Source organism: Arachis hypogaea, chromosome 4 (genome assembly GCF_003086295.3).
Source record: "Arachis hypogaea cultivar Tifrunner chromosome 4, arahy.Tifrunner.gnm2.J5K5, whole genome shotgun sequence".
In the NCBI taxonomy this organism is placed as follows: domain Eukaryota; kingdom Viridiplantae; phylum Streptophyta; class Magnoliopsida; order Fabales; family Fabaceae; genus Arachis; species Arachis hypogaea.
This window is the reverse complement of record NC_092039.1, coordinates 844,529-864,074: the sequence shown is the minus strand read 5'-3', so window position 1 is coordinate 864,074 and position 19,546 is coordinate 844,529. Positions and strand designations below refer to the sequence as shown.

General features: G+C 35.6%; 2 protein-coding genes and 1 pseudogene across 3 annotated transcripts; all 3 read left to right on the top strand.

The window, feature by feature from the left end:
* Positions 1–344: 344 nt before the first annotated feature.
* LOC112795579 (U11/U12 small nuclear ribonucleoprotein 48 kDa protein) lies at positions 345–6,634 on the top strand. Of its 2 annotated transcripts, XM_025837582.3 has the most exons (7): positions 345–723; positions 1,883–3,045; positions 3,223–3,337; positions 3,634–3,741; positions 3,894–4,580; positions 4,678–5,970; positions 6,297–6,634. In XM_025837582.3, the coding sequence occupies exons 2-5, from the start codon at positions 1,883–1,885 to the stop codon at positions 4,521–4,523; spliced, it is 2,016 nt and encodes a 671-aa protein (XP_025693367.1). In that variant the 5' UTR covers positions 345–723; the 3' UTR covers positions 4,524–4,580; positions 4,678–5,970; positions 6,297–6,634. The 2 variants fall into 2 exon arrangements, with proteins under 2 accessions (XP_025693367.1, XP_072089920.1); XM_072233819.1 differs by lacking the exon at positions 4,678–5,970.
* Positions 6,635–7,062: 428 nt separating this feature from the next.
* Positions 7,063–11,564, top strand: LOC112795578 (uncharacterized). Its single transcript, XM_025837581.3, has 7 exons — positions 7,063–7,604; positions 7,696–7,990; positions 8,148–8,178; positions 8,312–8,325; positions 8,437–8,487; positions 9,320–9,381; positions 11,022–11,564. Exons 2-7 carry the CDS (start codon positions 7,751–7,753, stop codon positions 11,299–11,301), a joined length of 678 nt encoding a protein of 225 aa, XP_025693366.1. The 5' UTR covers positions 7,063–7,604; positions 7,696–7,750; the 3' UTR covers positions 11,302–11,564.
* A 773-nt stretch (positions 11,565–12,337) lies between these two features.
* LOC112795577 (uncharacterized) lies at positions 12,338–18,817 on the top strand (annotated as a pseudogene).
* The last annotated feature ends 729 nt before the right edge of the window (positions 18,818–19,546 follow it).

Genomic DNA, 19,546 nt, shown 5'->3' with positions numbered 1-19,546 from the left:
ATTATTATTATTATTTAATAAATATTTTATGTTCAAAATGTGATTTATTTATTTATTTTAACTAACCTATAATTTTATTTCTATTGTTATGTTATCGTTGGTTTTTAAGATATTGTTGATACTTGTTATATAATTGTTGGTTACTTAAAATTTGATGTTGAGATTTATTATATATATTTAATTTTTTTAATTTATAAAACCGTAAATTCAATCCAATCCAAATCGCTTGAAATTGGATGGATCAGATCGAATTTTTTTAAAAAAGTCAATCAATCCAAACCGCACTGCAAGTAAAATTAGTGTTCGAATGACTTTTTAACTCAAAACCGATCCAAACCGCAGGCGTACACCTACTTACCAGCCCCAGCCCCAGCCCCAAGCCCCTCCCCCCTAACCAAAACGAGCTTCTGCCTCCCTCACACTCAGCCAGTCCGAGCTCCTCCGTCACTTCCGTCCAGCCACCGCTTGCTACCTCGCCGACGCAATTGCGAACTTGGAAGCCACCGTCGCGGCATCGCATCTTCCTTCTCATCCGTTGCGTAGCAACCGTCGCAACTTCCTTCCCTTCCATCGCGCAGCCACCGTCGCAACGTCGAAGCCTCCGTCGCGCAGTCGTCCCGCCGGCGCCAGCTCTGTTCCACCTTCAGCCTTCGATCGTGCACCACTGCTCCCTGTCCCCCTCTTGCGCCAGCTCTGCCCTGTTCTGCGCTCCCTCAGTCCCTGGTATTCAATTTTTTTTTGTAACTATAATTGAATAAATTTTCATTAATTTTGTGAACTGTGAACTATTAATTTTTGTTGTTGTTAATCTTGTGAACTGTGAACTATTAATTTTTCTTGATGTTAGTTAATCTGTGAACTGTGATTTTTTCTTTTAGGATTATGGATAATTTTGAATAATTGCTGTTAGTTAATCTGTGAACCTTGCTGTTGTTACTGGGTTGAATAGTTGTTGAATAATGTTAACCTTGCTCCTTCTTCCTCATACTCTGCTCATTGCTCACTGCTCAGAGTCTCATACCAAAAGTAATGGTTGTTTCCTTACTTTTTCTATTGTTCATTTATTGTTCAGATTCAGAGACGTCCCTTCCCTCCTTTGCTTGGTTAGATCAGTATGATTTAGTTTATTTATTGAAGATCTTGCTTAGTTTTTTTGGTGCAGAATCACTTAGTTGGGCATTTGGTTAAATTGGGATAATTGTGCAGAACCATATATTGAAGGGATGACTGGATGGAGGTTGCAGTTCTTATTTTAGCTGCTTGTTTTAATTAGTAGGTTGCAGTTCCCGTTCTTGTTTCGATTGGATTAACTTGTTTTTGTTAACTTGTTTTGTTATGTTGATCTTACTAACTTGTTAATTTAATAAATTGTGATTGTTAGGATGTTGTGCTGTTCTTGACATTTTGATAATTTGTTAATTTGGTAAATTGTTTTTGTTGTGGATTGTTGCTCTTAATCTTGATCTTATTATTGTTGTTTGTCATTGGTGGTTGTTAACTAAATTTTGATATTGGCTAGATGATAGTATCAATTAATTTAATTCATTGTTCTTGACTTCTTGTCATTGGATTGCAGTTTGATCTTAGATTATGTATTTGGGAATTTTGATTATTGATGGCAAATTTTGATGTTGGTATTTTATGTTTGGTTATTTTTTTTGTTATTTGACTTTAGAGGTTATATTTGAATGATATTATAACATTGTGGTTAATCTAATACTTTTAATTTGAATGATATTTTAAATTTTATATTAGATTTTAATTATGTTTTAATGTGTTTATTTATATTTTATTTATTATTTTATTATAAAATAGTTATTTCAGTTGAACCAATAAATAGGTCTTTCCTTCATCCTTTTGCTTTTTTTTTTTTTTGTTGCAGATGACATCGTTCAGCACTACCATGAGTCACTGTCCTCAGCCACCTCCAACTCCTTCCTCAGCCTCTAACCATCTCCCCGCCACCTTCACATCCCTCAACAGCCTCCTCTCCCTCTCCAACACTGCTCTCCAAGTTACTCCTCCCTCTCCCAACCTAACAACCAACCTCATCCCATGCCCCTTTAACCCCAACCACCTCCTGCCCCCTGACTCCCTCTTCCACCACCACCTACGCTGCCCCTCCTCTCCTTGCCCCATCCCCCTCCCTTTCCACTCCCTTGCTTACCCTAACACACTCTACTCCCCTCCTAACCGCACCCTCTCACTCCAACCGTTCTTACACTTCACCTCCAACTTCTTTTACCGCCATTGCCCCGGTGTTGTTTCCTTCTCCAACGCCAATTCCCTCACCACAGAAACCCTCACCCTTCCATCCCCTCTTTCTCTCAATTGCACCGATTCGATAAACAACAATTTCGATTACCGGAATTTGCGTTTTCGCCTCCTTCCTTCTGAATACTGCGCAATTATGCGCGAACTAGAATCGTGGAACGATTTTCCCCCTAAGCACTCGGACTCTATTCTTCGCGCCATTTTAGGTTTAGGGCTTGCGAAGGAGCGTGACCTGGCGCCGTGGATAATAGCGAACTCACCTCGATACGGCGTCGTAATAGACTCGCCTATGCAGAAACACATATTCTTGCTGTGTTGTCTGTGCCTCAAAGCGATTCTGAGAGAAGCTCTTGCTTCTTACATGGAGAACCGAAATTCTGAGTGCTCCGTTTTAAACGAGGCACTGACGTGGCTGCAATCTCAACTTTCGATCTTGTACGGTGCGATTAATGGAAAATACTTCATTCTTAATTTCCTGAAGCATTGTGTTTTAGTTGGCGCTTCCGTGCATTTGCTGTTTCCTTTAGGGGAAGTGGTTTCCGCGGAAGCTTCTGATTTAGGGAAAGAATCCAAGGATTTAGGTGCTGACAATTGTGGCATCGATGATTCGAAATCTGATAATAGAAACGAGGAAGAGATCAATTGTGTAGTCACAACAAAGATTTTCGAGTCTCAGATTGCGGCAGCTGTTGCAGCATTGCATGAGCGGTCTTTGCTTGAAGGCGAAATTAGGAGAATATGGTTCTCTCATCAGCCAAGTAAACAGCAGCTGTATGTTGAAAATGTTATCTTACTCTCTTTTAGATGAATTCTGCAATTTTGTTCCGAGTCTTTATTAGTGTTGGCAATTTCTTTTATTTTGTCCCCTTTGAGCATTTTCAATCATACTGTTTTGGGGATATCATTATCATAAGCTACTCCTTAATATGTAGATTTTTTCCCCCATAGGTTTGCTGAGCACTGTTATCTGTCTGAGAGAGCAAGTGAGGAGCGGGGAAAGCGTGTTGATTATAGGCCTGTAATTGATCATGATGTTCTTCATCGGCAGAAGTTGGCAAAACAGGTACTTTAAGGATGGTTTATATTACCGAGGAGCATAATTCCCAATGTTGTATTTGCATGTTTGTTTCTAGCTGGATGAGTCTCCACTTTTTACTCCTCTATCATTGTTTATAATGCAGAAATACTTGATTTGATGATGGATGATGAGTTAGGGAAATTAGTTGTTTATGTTACCTTGGATATAAAACCAGTATGGGATCAACGGACTTATGAAATACATGTCCTAAGTAATGGAAATAGCATTAACATTTATGTCTGTCATTCCAATAACTGATACATATTTTCTATTAATAATAGGATGCATCTAGACAAAAGACAAGAGAGGAATTGCTAGCTGAAGAAAGGGATTACAAACGTCGGAGAATGTCTTACCGTGGGAAGAAGATACAGTCATCAGCTATACAGGTAGAAGTGCAGTATTGGTAGGGGGTTTTTGGTTGATATGTGTTTTTGCGCTATTTAGTCAACATTCTTTGCAGGGAATTTTTATTTATTTTTTAAATGACTTCTTATCTCTTATTTAATGTATATTCCCAATACGAAACTCCTCATTAAAGGTGGCAAGGGACTTGATAGAGGAATACATGGAGGAAATCAAGCAGGTTGGAGGGGTTGAGAATCCTGTGAAAGTTTCTGAAGAAAATGGGACGTTTCAATCTAAACCTCCCTCTGGTGATGTCATTCCTGTGGAAGTTAATAATTCATGGAAAACTGCTTATGACTCACATGCAGCGATAATCACTAACTCAAGTTACATTGAGCAAAGATCATACACTAAGTGCTCTGAAAAAACAAAACCTGAGGAGGATATGCCTTCTAGACATAATGAGCAACATCGAAGACAACATTACATGAGCCATGATTATGTAGGAGAGAAACAGAATGCTGGTAAAGTGAAATATGATAAAGATAATGATTCTGCAAAACCTGATAGACACAGAAGTCATAGCCAATCATATGAGCATAGCCATCATCATCAGAAGCAAGATTACTCAAAAAGAAAGAAGTATGATTACTCATCAAGAGCTAGGGATAGGTGGCAAAAGGACTCAGACAGGAATAACGTTTCAGACTCTTCCATGAAGGATGCATTTTCAGATCGATACATGCCTTCAGAATCTCTTGATATTTGTGAGGATGACATCTCCTCTGTTGCCAAATATACCAAGCCTGAAAGATTGTCATAAGGAACTTTGTTCAGAATGTCTTGGCTAGCTAGAATTGTTAAGTTTTTTCTCCGGTTGGTAAGTTATGCTAGTTATGTTTCTGATTTAAATGTTGAATTTAAAGTTTGGATGTTTACTCTTACTTTTAACGTGGTTTATTTGCATAACCTTGCAGTATTAACTTATCAAGCTTCAGCAATTTTACCAATGTATCCTTCTTTGTATCCTTAACTGTGAAAGTACATCTCTAAGAAAGCTTTCTTTGTTGTGTAGTCTTTCTGTTCTTTATCATTAATCTCAAGGTAAAAGCAACAAAATGCCAATTAAGTCAATAGCAATTAAATCTATTACGTCACTAAATTTTCAGTCACTACATGATTGTTTACTTATATTTTTTATTGTAATCAATTATGTTATGCATGTGCTAGGATAAAATTGTAACGGGGGATATTGGATAATATTCCTTGTTTTTGCTATTAAACTATTTGACTATTAAAAGAGCAATATGGTATTTAGTTATTAATGTGAAGCAGCTCTACTGACACCTTAACACTTAACAGTCTTATGTTTTTTGATGTCTCAATAAGCACTGATTGGATGTGAATTATTGTTTTTTCGTCTTTTCATTTTTTCAAATCAATAATAATTTGCCTCCTGTTTACTGCCAGTCTCTTCTAAACCATAGCTTAGAACAGTCCCGTGGAAAGGTTATCATTTAAAACCATGCATTTATTAGAAGAAAATTTATTAAGTGTTTCAGCATTATGTGATGTCTATATGCCTTTTTACTTGGCTAGCTACTCTTTTGCTCTGATTTCAAACCTGCTAGAACCAACAGAATGTGTCAGTATTCTTGCAGTTTTTCCCCCTCCATTTTCTTGCAACACAGATAAAGGATTGGTTTGTTTAGATTTTATGATTTCCTATTTTTTTAAGTTACAGCTACATATATGCAACTCCATCTTACTCTGGATTTCCTTTTTTGTTCCCCGTTGCTGCTTTGAATATGTTGCTTATATTACCTGTTTATGTTCTGAGTACTTTTTATTTCTTATTAAGTCTGACATGATCACTTATTCTGACCTGATGATGTATTGCTTCTCCGATTCCAGAGTGTTTTGCCTCTGATATCCTGCCTTTATAGTTACTCAATATCCTATTTGGCATCTTGCTTCTTCAATTACATTTAATTCTAATATGGTTCCTAGATATACTTCTATTCCTCCTCCATAAACTGCCTTGTCAATTCTTTCTTATTGTGTCCACTAAGTTCTGTAATATACGATATATTTTTAATAGAAAAAAGTTTCTTGGCAAGTTGAGGTTGCTTATATCCTTGTTAGTTGGTGCTTTTAACTTGAGGTGTGCCCTGTATATTCTTTCTTTATGTCTTCTGTTCGATCTGAAGAAGGAGGTTTGCAAAATTGTTACTACGAGAAGATATGTCACGTTGTGAAAATGTGAACAGGTGCTCCAATGTACTATAAATAGATCTTTTATGCTTGCTTTTGGGTATTGTTCATGAGCAATTTTTTTTTTTTTTGAACACTTTGAAATTGGGGGCTTCTATATTGTCGCTTCATGGATAAATTGTACTAAATAGTTTGTGTAACCAGATGTAGAGTTAGGTTCATGGTTTTGAATAATATTCTAAAGTGTTTTTTAATGCTTGAGAATAATTGCTGGACGAACATCTTTGCTCCAATATTCTGGTTACTTTTGTGTTTTCCGCATTCCCTATCCTGAGATAATTGTAATAGTTATGCTAATAAAAATTCTGTTTTGTTATTACAGGTTTTCTGAGTCTATTGAGGTCCAGATGCTGCAATAGATGAACTCTGTTCAACCTTTAAAATTAGTTTTACTAATTTATACATTTACATAATCTTTACATTGGTCTAAAGATGTTTGGCGTTTCGATGGCCCAAAAATATTTTAATTTTTTTATTAAAAAACTGTGAAAATACCTAACATACCCTTTAGTTTAGCCGTAGTTTTGCCACAAATTATTAATGGTTTAGACTTTAGCTTTAGCGTTTGCAAAGTGCCTTCATCGGTGACCTTTTTTGTACAATTACATTGATAAATTAAATTAAGGCGGAAAAAACTAACTATTTTCATGTGAAAAAGAATCCGATCTCGTTAAATAATAATGCTAGGTGCCATTTGCGTTTAGTTCTTGGGAATTTTTGTCTAATACAATTGAATTTTTTTTATTTGCAAAAAAACCGTTAACTTATTATGGCAATGGAAAAAGTTTGGAAATTAAAATAATTTAGTGATAATTAGTCAAAAAAATTTTAATTTGATTTTGTTTATATAAATTTTTTATATTTTTATTTTTTATCTTACTTTCTTATCATTTAACTTATCACATTATATTTCTAACTATTACAATATTTTTGCTACTTAGCATTACCCTATTACAATATTAGTATTATAATAACTCTGCTTAATTACAATAATAACTCAATATTTGTCATTTACAGTTATATCCCTAATTCTTTATTATATCATTTAAGTTTGCCTTAAAGCTAATTTGAAAGGAGCACTTTCATCTAATGCTGATCCAACACCAATATCGTTATGTCCTGAAACATTCCTGCCGTGTGCCGTGAAACATTATTCCTGCCAAATTGCAAAATAATAATAATAATAGTAATAATAATAATAATAATAATAATAATAACATTATTCCTGCAAATTGCAAATTGCTTCCTCGAGCTCGGCGTCCATCGTCTTTGTCTGCTCAGCCGCGCTTCTGTCGCCGTTTGTTTGCCGTTCACGTTCGCGTCTTCGTTCAGCTGTTGTCTTCGTTCACGTTCGCTCGGCGTTCACCGTTCGCGTTCACTCGCCGTTTACCGTTCTAGTTCGCATTCGCGTTCGTCTGGAAGCCACGTTGCTCTGCTTCAAACTCTGCGACCAACCCGCGCGCTCCACCTAGCCGTCGAACTGCTCTCTTTTGTCGCCGCCGTGAGTTCCCTATACCCGCCACCAGACAATACACTCACACAACACCAATACTCTGCTTCAAACTCTGTAACTTCTGATTTCTATTAAAACCCGCCCCACTGCCACCCTAGTTGCCGCGTCCTCTTCTCAGTATGTTTTTGCCTGTTTTTGTTTAATTTTGTTTTGTTGTAGAGGGTAACGTTCTGGTTTTTGTTAAACTTTGTGTTAAATAACATTTCAGTTACATCCAACCAGAAAAGCACAAAATAAAAATAAAAAAAAAGAAAGAAAAAAGAATGCAGTCTCTGACCCTGAGCAAGAGGCTCTCTGCATCCAAGCCTATCTTCAGAATCTCTCCTAACCTCGTCACTCAATCATCAACCACCTCCTCCTCTTCCACCACCTCTCCGCCACCTTCGTCACCGATCTCCACCGCAGATGGCGGCTCCTCCTGCCATTCCTTGGCTCTCCTCAGCTTACTCCGCGCTCCCAGGTCCGCTACCCAAAGCCTCCGAACTGGTGTCTCCGGATCTGACGTAAGCATAACCGTTTCCTCGATTCTCTTGTATCGCTGTCATTTTCTTGCACGATTTCTTGTGGCAACACTGATAGTTAGCAATACTGTTAGAATATTTTAGTTTTCGTTGTTTTCTTGTTCTCATGATTTATGTTTTTTCCTTGCTTATGGTGCAGGTTAGAGATGCAAATCTCGCTGGAGGCCAAGGTTGCGATTTTTATTTCTTTTTTGTTATTTGCTGTTTCTGATTTAGTTTTTGAGATATTTATTGTCACTGATGACTTCAATTTGCGTTGCTATGGTGGTGGTTGATGTGGACGTGTGGTGTGTGTGCTTTTAGTGCGCGCTTATGAGGTACTACTTATTAGTTATTACTATTTGATTGATAGAGAAGTTGGTTGGGTTGTAGGTTTTAGTTAAAGATTTTTGTCTAATGTGTCATTTGATTTGTGTAAATTTTACTAGGTTCTGAAACTTTATCGCCCCTGTTACGGAACCGGAATAGCAACTTTCAAGGTTTCATTCTGAGATTTCATATTTTTTGCTCTTAGCAGAAAGCAGATTTCTTATTTGATATGATTACTATTGCATGTTATGCTTCCTTCAGCTGTTTTATCTTGATTGAACTACTTCAACTAATCAATGGATTGATTCATCTTAATGAAGGATTTCATTCTTTTGCTAGTGTTTGAATTGGAGTGTTGTGTTGTGCACACATTTGTACATATCTGTTCAACTTGATAAAATAAGGAAAATAGAATTAGTAAGGATATTGAAAGTGTGATTTTTGTCAATTGAAGGAACTATTATTGCTAGAGGCTTTCATGTAATTTTTAATATCCTAAGTTAAGGGGAGGGTCTTTTGGACATTTTGTTTGGGGATAATCTTCTGGGAATTTCTTCACTCAGAGAAATAGCTTGGCTTTTAGAGCCAACTTTGTTTCCACACTCCGGTGTCTACCTTATAATATGATTGGGAAGTGGGACTGCTTGGATAGTGGAACGTTTTCATAAATTATCAAGAACTTTTCCCCCCTCTTCTGAGCAAGATGATGAAGGAAGTGGATAGAAAACGAAAAGATTTTATTTTGTGTATGCCTATTATCTCAAGTTCTCAACAATGTTTGAGAGATATATCTGTAAAGCTGTTTGCTCCATGCAGAGTCCGTTTTGCTCTATCATAGACAACAACAAAGTTTCTCCTTTCTTTTTCTATCACTAGATGTAATGGCCTGGCAATAGTGTGCTAAGTAGTAACTTTCCTTAAAACTACTACCATATATGTTAATGCTGCATCTTAGATTGTAAATTCTTCAGTCTTGTTAAACCTTGTGACAATGTCTCCCAGGTTCAGCCTCACGGTGCAGCTGGTTATGCCACTGCTACTACTACTGGCGATAGCATCCAGAGGTTAGTTGGTGTAAATTCAAAGCATTCAATGATAAAATTGATTTTAGTTTCAGTTTTTCAACCATCACCATCTTCTGTTGTATTAATATGCTTATTTCTTGGCCTGATTGGTGAGACTAATGGCTTTTCTGGGACCTTGTTTGTTGGAATTTTCAAAGTTTATATGTAAATATAGTCATAACTGCTATTTTTAATAGAGTAAAAAAAATAACATTCTTGGATAGTTGAAGGGGAAAATATGCAAGAGGATAAGACATGTTGAGTTAGCATCTATGAAGCATGAATGCAGCCTATTGATTTTTCTTTTTATCTTTTGGAGCAATTTCAGACCACATCTTGTCATGAAAGCCCAAAATAAAAAACTTTTTATTAAAGGGGCATAGAAATAAAGACTTATTTTATTAAAAGGGCATGGAAATAGAGGATACCAATTTTATTTAAAAAAAAAAAGAAAAAAAAAATCTTAGATACCAAAGATGTATACAACATGCTCCATTTTTTGGTGAGGGACTTAGAATGGATACCTTGTCTGTGTTGGATTTATTTCTTTGATTTTGGTGTGTAGTCAATTATGTGTCCCTGTCGTGTTAGGTGTCCATGTTCGAGTCCCTTCCCCATAGGTTACCATTAATTTCATTATCAGAACACCGTGCCTGAACATTCTTCATTTTTGTTTGGATAACTTGCTGTTAATTAATCTAGAAGGATGACCTTTAGTGTATTCATAAAAGAAATCAATTTAATCATCACAGATCAAAATCCACCCACCTCAATGTTGGCAACAGAATATTCTTGCTCAACCCTAGAAACTTGCTTTTGCATCTATCTCTTTCCAATCAAGATTTTTAAACCTTGTCGTCCTAATTTTAGGAGTATTAATGATTTTCGTCGTCATCCATGTGACGTGATATTGTTTTGATTTTTGAACTGCTACCATAAAACACTTCTCCATATGCCAATCCTGAAGTATATACCCTGCAACTGAATCTGTGAAGCTTCACCTAACATAGTTAATTCTTTTCATGTTTACAAAGGCTCAAAGCTGCAATAATTAATTATTGCACTCATACACTTTGGTGCTTGTGATTTATTGAGTAATGTTAAAATGTTTTGGTGTCTTCGATGACGTCAAATCTCTTCTGGATCATGAAACATTTAACTGGAGGTTAGGTTATATGAGGTTACCAAATAAAAATTAACACAATGTATTCCGTGTCGTCAAGTGTCTTGTCCTTCAATTTGAATCAACTTGGCCACTGCTGAAGCAGTTGTGTTCATTAGTTTTAATTTGTGTAATATTGGCTTCAATATCATGTTGATCGATGTTTCCAGCACGTGTTATTTTTTATTCTAAGGGCCAAATGGTTTGGGGGCTTTAACCTGGATTTGAGTGGATATCTTCGTGAGATAAAAATCCAATTGTAATCTTGGTGCTTGTCCTAATTGGGTTCAGTCTATTCAAGCCTAAAGGGGGTCAGCATACTGGTCTTAGGTCTTAGGTCTTAGGTCTTGAAAATTTGACAATAGAAGTGTCATTGAAACATTTGTGAAATCCTCTTGAAAATAGAAACTGGCACTTTACAGGTCTTGTTTGATTAATTTCCATTTCTCCCTAACCATTGTTCGGCATGTATATATAGGAAGGAGCGAGACAGTGGATTGAGGAATGTAGGTCCGAAGACAAAGAGAGAGCAGCTGCTAAAAGCCACTGCACTTGTCCCACTTCTTTTGATATTCCCAAACGCCTATTCCATGCTCGCAGCGAATCTCTTTGTATTCTGGCACATAAGTGCTGGTATTGAAGAGATTTTGGCTGATTATGTCCACCATGAGATGACCCGAAATTACGTCGTGATCGCTTTCAAATTGTTCCTGATAATTGCAATGAAGGATGTGTTCCTGAAATTTGTATTTGTATAATCAGATAGCTTACTAAAATTGTGCTTGCATTTCTGCATAATAAGAGCTCGATGAGTTGTAAACATGAGAAAACCCTTATTGCTCAAATTTTGGCATTGGTGCTTATGTTATGGTGGTTATGTGTTGTTAAAATTAAAGTAATTTTTTTTAAAGATTTAATGTTATTTTTTAATTTTAACAACATTTATATAGTTATCATAACTAATTAACCAAAGGCACCATAGATACTATTTATATATAGCGGAGGAATTTGTTTACATCAAGTATGAGTTTTGTTGATTTACAATCTCGATTTTAAATTTTATGAAATCTAGCTATACAGGAAAATGTTGGAATTTAACAATCAGGTTGGTAAAATTTATCTCGTATAAAATATTATTAAACTGTGTAAGTTAACAAAGATTACATTTGGTTTATATATGTTTTTATATTGTAGAAAACTTTTGGAGTAAAGATTCAGAGTGGTTCATTAGTATTATGAAAAATTTAATTTTGATGTTATATTGTTATTTAAGGGTTTAAAATTTAGTAAATTTTATTAAACTTTTTTTTCAAATAAAAAATTATTTATACTCTATGATATCTAATAACTATTGGATAAAATATATTATATCATCATTAATTATTTACTATCTAACTAGGGTGTCCGAGTGAAATATATTAATTTTATCATTAAGTGTAAAAATTTAATTTTAATATAATATAATATAATATAATAGATAATGAATAAATAAATTAGTTAAATTATATATCATTATTTTCTAGATACTTTTTTTAAATATTTTATTTGTTTGATTTATTAATTTTTTTACTCTACAAAACAGAATACGACTTTACGAGTTTGATCTAGTTCATTATGCAGCTAAATGCATTAGCTATAAAAAAAAAAAGAAGAAAGACGAAGACACATAATATAATAGCTAATTAGCTACAAATAAGGTTTGAAAAAATATAGAAAATATTAAAATGAAGATATAAACCATTTAATTAGAAAAAAACACCATTCTCTTATTTTGTTTTAATTGACATCAATCTTAGACACAAAAAAAAATTGACATCAATCAATCTTCATCTTCATAATTCATTACTCTCTCTCTCTCTCTCTCTCTCTCTCACTCAGTATATATATATATAAACTTAAAAAATATTTTGATTTAATTATTTACTAAGAAAATACTTCTTCAATTTTTTTATAAAAGAAATTTCTTACAAGAAAATTCTTTTTTCAAAAAGCTAATTCAATTCCACCTTAAACCTAGTTTACTCATACCGAGAGAGGAGGAGCGTTTCGAGGAGAAGAGGAGAGAGAGGTGTTCTGCCTCCGCCTCCGCCACTGTTACTGCCACGATCTGCCGTCCCGGTCCGTTGGAACCGCCACAGGTTCTGCCACCGCCTCTGTTTCTGCTTCTGCCCCTGCCTTTCCGTGACGCCGTCTCTTCCTGTTTCTGCCTTGCCACGCTGGTGCTGCATGGTGTGGGTGTTGTTGTGGGCTACGTTGCTGGTGTTGTTCGGCCAGCCACCCCACCGTTTTTGTCCTGCTCCGCCATTGCCGCTGCAGCTCCGCCACCATACTGTCTCAGTTCTGCTCTGTCTGCTGGAGCCATTGGCTTGGAGGTGACCGTCTGCCGAAGCTACTGCCGAGGAGCTACTAGCTACCGCCACCGCAACCTCACCTCCATTTTCTGCAAATTAATCACTTTGAGGTAGGGGTCTTAAATGAAATTAAGCGCTATTCTCTTAAAAACCTATGAAGCGTTTGGTAAAATTTATTGCGTTTGTTGTGATTCTTTGATAATTAAATGAGTATAATGCTTTTGGATGAACTTGACTATGCTAATTGTGATGACTTGATGATGTTGTTATATGTTGTATTATTTAGCTCTAAGCAACATTTATCAAAAAACAAACGAATAAAAAAGCTCTACGCAACTGAAATTATGTGTATAGATTGGACAGAGGATATTCTAAGCATGCAATTAAGCTTATTTGAGCCTTGCAAGTGACTAACTAAGATTGAGGTGGGTTATGTAGGGTTGGATTTCTGTTTTTATGTGTCTAAAGGGATAATTGGATTAATTAAGAAATTGAGTCAGCAAATTTAACTAGAGAACTTCTAATGATTATTGTGGTTTTAAGGTCATTAAGATTGGTGTTCAAGAATATAATTTAGCAATTTAGTATAATGTAAATTAGTAAAAAATTAGGTAATCACTAGAATTACCCTAAGGTTAATTTCAAATATGGTTGAATTACTGACTTGGTGATCAAAGAGTACGTTTTGTAATGTTCTTGCCGTTTTATATAACATGATCTAAGCATAGTGTATGATGGTAAGGGTGTAACACAGCTGGTGTGACGCATGACAAACACTCAACGTCTTCCTTCCGCTGCTTTCGCAACCACCCCACCAATCTCACTGGATGCTGACTGCACTGGTACTCTCTCTCTAGCATTTTCGAATATTCTGATTGCTTTTGGCTGAATTTATTTGTGATAGAGAATGGAAGACGGATTGAGATGAGATTTACCAATTGTATTGCAGTTTGAAATCTTCTTATTCCATCTATTTCTGTAGGGATTCAAGTAACAGGGAATAGCTATATATAAAATTGGAAGAAATAGAACTATAAATTATGTAACACACTATTGCTTTATCTGATGATCACATTTATTTGATGGGAGAAACTCAGCTTATTGTGTCACAATATGGTTTTATGATGAATCTGTACTTCATGATTTTAATATATCCGTAACCTACGGTTTACATCTGGAGAGAAAATAATCACAAATACATCTAAATCTTAACCCTGTCCTACTGGTCAAGGCTACATGCATCAAAGAAATTAAATATAAAACAACACTGCTATACTACCTTGATATAACTGCAGTGTAGCCCAAAATAATTTGTCCTCATATTCAATAGTCCTTATAACCACGTTGGTCTTGCATCATTTTGCCCTTTGAGAGTTTTATTGTTTGCAAATGTCATATCCCTGTGCTCAGTTTCAGTGCTGTTGATCAAACATTAACATGCATTATTCATTTGTTGACTTTGAAAATGTTTACAGATTTAGTACTATTTTTAATGCACTAAATGAAGATCCACCCATATAAATGTTAGTTTTGAAAACATTAACATCTAATGTCAACAACACGTACTTTTTAAAGAGTTCAAACCTTCAAATATAGAAAAAGAATGGAACATTGCAAATACTGCAGATTGCTACATCTTTTCTTTTTATTGTGTTTTGGGGGGAGGGGGGATGTTAACTATTTTGGCAAACACAAATAAGAAACTGTAATGATCTAGAAATTAATTCTAGTAGCGCATGATTTTACCCAGGATCATTTTATATATATTAAAAATGTTAATTCTATTCATTCCCCCCTCTATTCCTTAAGTCAGGAATAGCGTCCTTCCCAGAAAAAATCCAATATAAGAAGCTTACCTTCTTGACTTTTATCCCACTTGGTAAAAGAATATTATGCCTTGCATGAGGATTTCATCTAAACTAAAAAAGATCAGGATCAATAGAATTTCCTTGCTGGGGTTTGGGCTTCCTGCCTCTCTTCTGCAGCATTCAAGGACCCAAGCTTGGGGTGTAGCTTCTTTTTTCGGCTTATTCAGCAACCTCAGTTTAGTGGCAGTAGCATCTTCCTTTTGGTCATTCTGATATTTTAGACTTTGGTCTCAAGCTGGAGCTGCCGCAGCTTATGGCTAGAGCAATGGGAGGGGCCGTGACATAGAAAACCGTGTGGATAACGAGCCCTCTAATGACTTTTCTCCTTACATATTGGTAAATAACTTTATGGCCTGAAGACTTGAAAGGGTTCTTCCTAGCTTGGTCGATTCCCTCCGAGTGCATCACAAGATCCGATGAGTTACTCCCTTGCCTCGAGTGAGTGAACTAAACCACCGGCATGGGAGGATCTATCCCGATGGATTCAAATCATGAATAGACTCAGTGCATCAACTGTAAGGGTTGAGTACATCAAGAGTAGGTCGTTTAATTAGGGGATTGTGAATTGTATGGAGTTCTCTTGCGTTGTATAGACTAGCTCAACGTGTTATTTGCTTCTATTGCCTATCACAGGCTAGGCTTATAACCTTACATAAGATTTATGTCTTCTATAACAAATATTCTTTTTGTTTGAGAGATTTTACGCTTCAAATCAGATAGCGAAAAGCACGTTCACCTTAAACCTAATAATCTTACTGAGTTATATATATGAGGCCAATAATGTGATGTCACGAATGGATGAAGCAAGCACTTTTGGATGGTATTGATGAAGCAAGCACTTTTGGATGGTATTGATGAGCCAATCAAGCCTTTTCCATCATTGATTATTGTTGTTAAGTTGAAATATAACCATGATTTATTTATGATAGAACATTATGATGTTTGATGTGTGTAGCCAACTTCATCTAATTAAACAAGACGACTTGTTGTTTTCGTCATTGATCTATTGATTATGCTATACATGGTAAAGGAGATGCCTAGGTCAACGTAACAATGGCAAGGATAATTGTTATAGATATAACCATTAGTGTTACCTTTTCCTATCAACTTAAGCATTTGAGATGAATGATTTCATGACATGGTATCAGAGCTCTATGTCCGAAAGGTCAAGAGTTCAATCCTTGGTAAACCCCAAAAGTTAAAAAAAAATAGCATAAGGCAAATAAAGAAAAAAAAAGAAGGCCTATGCAAAAAATCAAAGAGGTTCTCGTTTGAGAGGGAGTGTTAGAGATATAACCATTAGTGTTACCTTCACCTATCAGCTTAAGCTTTTGGGATGAGTGGTTTCATGACAATAACTACACCAACATCATAGGGGGTTCTAACAAGTGGCTATATGTGTACAAAACAAAAAATGAGTGGCTACATTATTGATGGCAATGCCATGCCATTTTAAAGTACATTATGCAGAGCTATAGAAAGTGTGAGTTAAAGCAGGTTTTAAACTTTCTCATATTGGCTTCAAATATATTTCAAAGGACTTGGCCTCCCTAATGTTATACATAAGGGATTCAAGCGAGACTTTCATTTTTTTGGGTGGGGTTATTAGCATTTCTATTAACTCAATCTAATAACAGTGGAACAACAATTAAGTCATGTCTCAATAGCTAGATTGTATTAACTAAGTCTCATTGGGGATTGTACGTGCCTTTTTCGCACATGTTCAGACCACCTAAGATATTAATCCTGCACTTGATCCACTGTACCTGTGTATTGTCTCAATAATTATCAGTACATGAAAAAAGAGGATCTATTCATTTCCCATGAACACAATGGACCAAAAGATTGAACACAAAACCTTTCTTCATGCCTTGCCTGCATGCTGTGGACATGATGTCTGATAATCTATGTCTAAAGTCTTAAATTAATTCCCTGTTTAGCAATTATAGAGCATGTGGTAATCCTGAGAGCTGACAACAACAACAACAACAAAGCCTTGTCCCACTAAGTGGGGTCGGCTACATGAATCAAACGACGCCATTGTGCTCTGTCATGATTCCTCTGCATAATTATCTAGGTTACTTTGGTTTTAAAAAGCTATTTCTTGATATGATTTAAAAGTAGATTATTCTTTCAACTACTAATATGTACCTTTTGCAGGACAACAGGAGATGGTTCGACAAAGTATATATTCCAATTTTGTGAGTATGGTCTGAGCAATTCTAAAATGGACTTGCCTAATTGTGATAACCAGTTGGAAGTTTCCATAAGGAAGACAGCTCTGAGAGATCTACAGAGTGATAATAAAATGACAAAGCCCACCTTTGTAAGCTCCTCATTGTTGAAGGATAGAGATGCTGGTCCTGATTCTAATAGTGTTTCTGGCTCCAAGAGACTCTTGCCTGATTTCCCAGTGAATCACCTTATTCAACAATCTACTGGAAATAATGCTGCAAATGGACATCTTGTGTATGTCCGCAGAAAATCTGAGGCAGAATTGGGCAAGAGCACTGCTTGCGAAAATCCAAGTATTAATGCTTATTGTCAGCATTTGAGCCAGCTTTGTTGTGAACAGGAGACCGCTCAACTAAAGCCTCTGATAAAGGCACCAAAGGTTTCATGTTTTCCAGCATTTGCACCTTTTCCAATGACTTCTTCAATGAGCTCATCCAGAAAGCCTTCGGTACCTATTTCTCTTGGGAAATCTCCCTTGAGGCTACCACCAGTTGAGTCGAATTATATGACAGCTTCTTCTGGCCCTGCCAGTGGTAATCCAAAGGGATTGAAAAGTGTGCATTGGGAGGAGCGATACCAACAATTGCAGATGTTTTTAAGGAAACTAGACCACTCTGACCAAGAAGAATATATCCAAAGTATGTCCAGAAACCATAAAATAATCCCTTAACTGCTTTGTTATTAAATTATTGAATTTGTGGACGGCTAACAATGTCCTTTGACAGTGCTTCGATCACTTTCCTCTGTGGAACTTAGCAGACATGCTGTAGAGCTGGAGAAGAGATCAATTCAGCTATCACTAGAGGAAGGTAATGGAATCTTCTTGCTTATTTTTTTTTCTTTATTCATTGGGGGCTTGGTTGATGCTAAACAATGTTATCTACATGTGATGTGGAGTTGGACATTGGCTCAAATGATGCTAATCATCGAAAAAAAGCTAAAAGCATATATGCTGAAACAAAATGCACTGTCATTGCTGTTATACTTATCTGCCCGTGCTGTATTGTATTATGCTATTTTTAGGATTTTGTCAACTTTTTACTTGTAGATGTATTATTCTTTCTCCTCCCTTTAGTTTGAATTATAGTTGATGCTCTTTAAAGTCAACTGCTCCATTTTGCTTTTCTTTTTCTTCTTTACTTTATTTATTTATTTTTTAAATATATGTCATTCCTAGGATCAGTAATTCTAGAATGTGGGTGGTAGTATGTGGTCATGTGGACAAGATTTACATATAGTTTTGCATTTATTCATAGTTGCTGCTGTCAGTTAGCATCCCCAACCTGCTTATGTGCATTCATATCATAAAAATGTTTCAGCAACTACTGTTTCAGTTTTAGCAAGCATTACATATTTTCAGACATCAGAAAGCTGATGATCTATTTTTTCTCATGTTTTTGCATTACCACGGTGACAGCGAAAGAATTAAAGCGTGCTGCTGTTTTAGATGTCTTGGGAAAATCAGTGAAGAAATTCAAAGAACCTGAAGACACTGCTGAGTGATCAGATAAGTTGAAGATATCCTCATGATCATCCTAGCAGTTGAACTCTTATTAACTTAATGAAGCTGTAGAAATTTTATGACTGATGCCTTGTGTGCTTGTATGTTTCATGGGTTTCTCTAGTGGACTACGAATTTGTCTCACCACTTTATTGTGAAAAAATCAGGAATTTTGTACGGTAATGCTTCTTTCTGCTTGCAATTCAGCAAAATTGTTTTCAGGGAGAAATGTAAGCCGCTATGGCAAGATAGCTGTAGAATTAAGAAAAAGACGCTCTTATGTATTTTTTGAGTGAATCTATTTTTCCTGGGATAAAAATTACCTAAACATATATAACAAAAGGAATTTTAATAAAAAAAAAGGGCGCTTTTTTTTTCCGGAAGCTACATGACATTCAAATAAGCATTAATCAGTATTGGTTTAGTAGATTTACTAGATTGAATCGTGATCAACATTTTTTCGGTAGTGTTCTCAGCTAATTTTTTAGCTTATTATGGCACGGAAAGGAGAGAATGATAGATGGTCCGATTTGCACGTTTTAAAATTTTTACTTTATCGCATTAAAATCCCAGTCTAATTTAATAGAAATGGGAGAGTTTGATTTTTGCAGTAATAAATTGGAGGGGGGGGGGTCCGATCCCTTTACCTTCTAAATATTCTGTAATTAAACGTTTTCACATTTGAGATTAATATTTCAACAGTGCGTAATCTAGAAAAATATCACTACTAATTCAATATAAAAAATAAAAAGTGAGTATTTTCTACTCTTTAGAAATGGTTAAAAGTTAAAATCCCATTGTCTCCTTGAAAGATTTGATATTGATCACTGGATACTATTTTTTTGAAAGTCAAAAAATTAAACTTCAAAGCATAATACCTAGTTTACATGATGATATTCTTTTGTTTTAAGGTTCACTTCTAAAATGTTATCTAAATCTCTTCTAAAATGGTATTTGAAAAATTCATTGAATAAAAATAATCCTAAAGACGCGAACAATAAATTAGTCCTTGAAAATGCTTAGTTAGCTAATGAAGGAGATGAGGTAG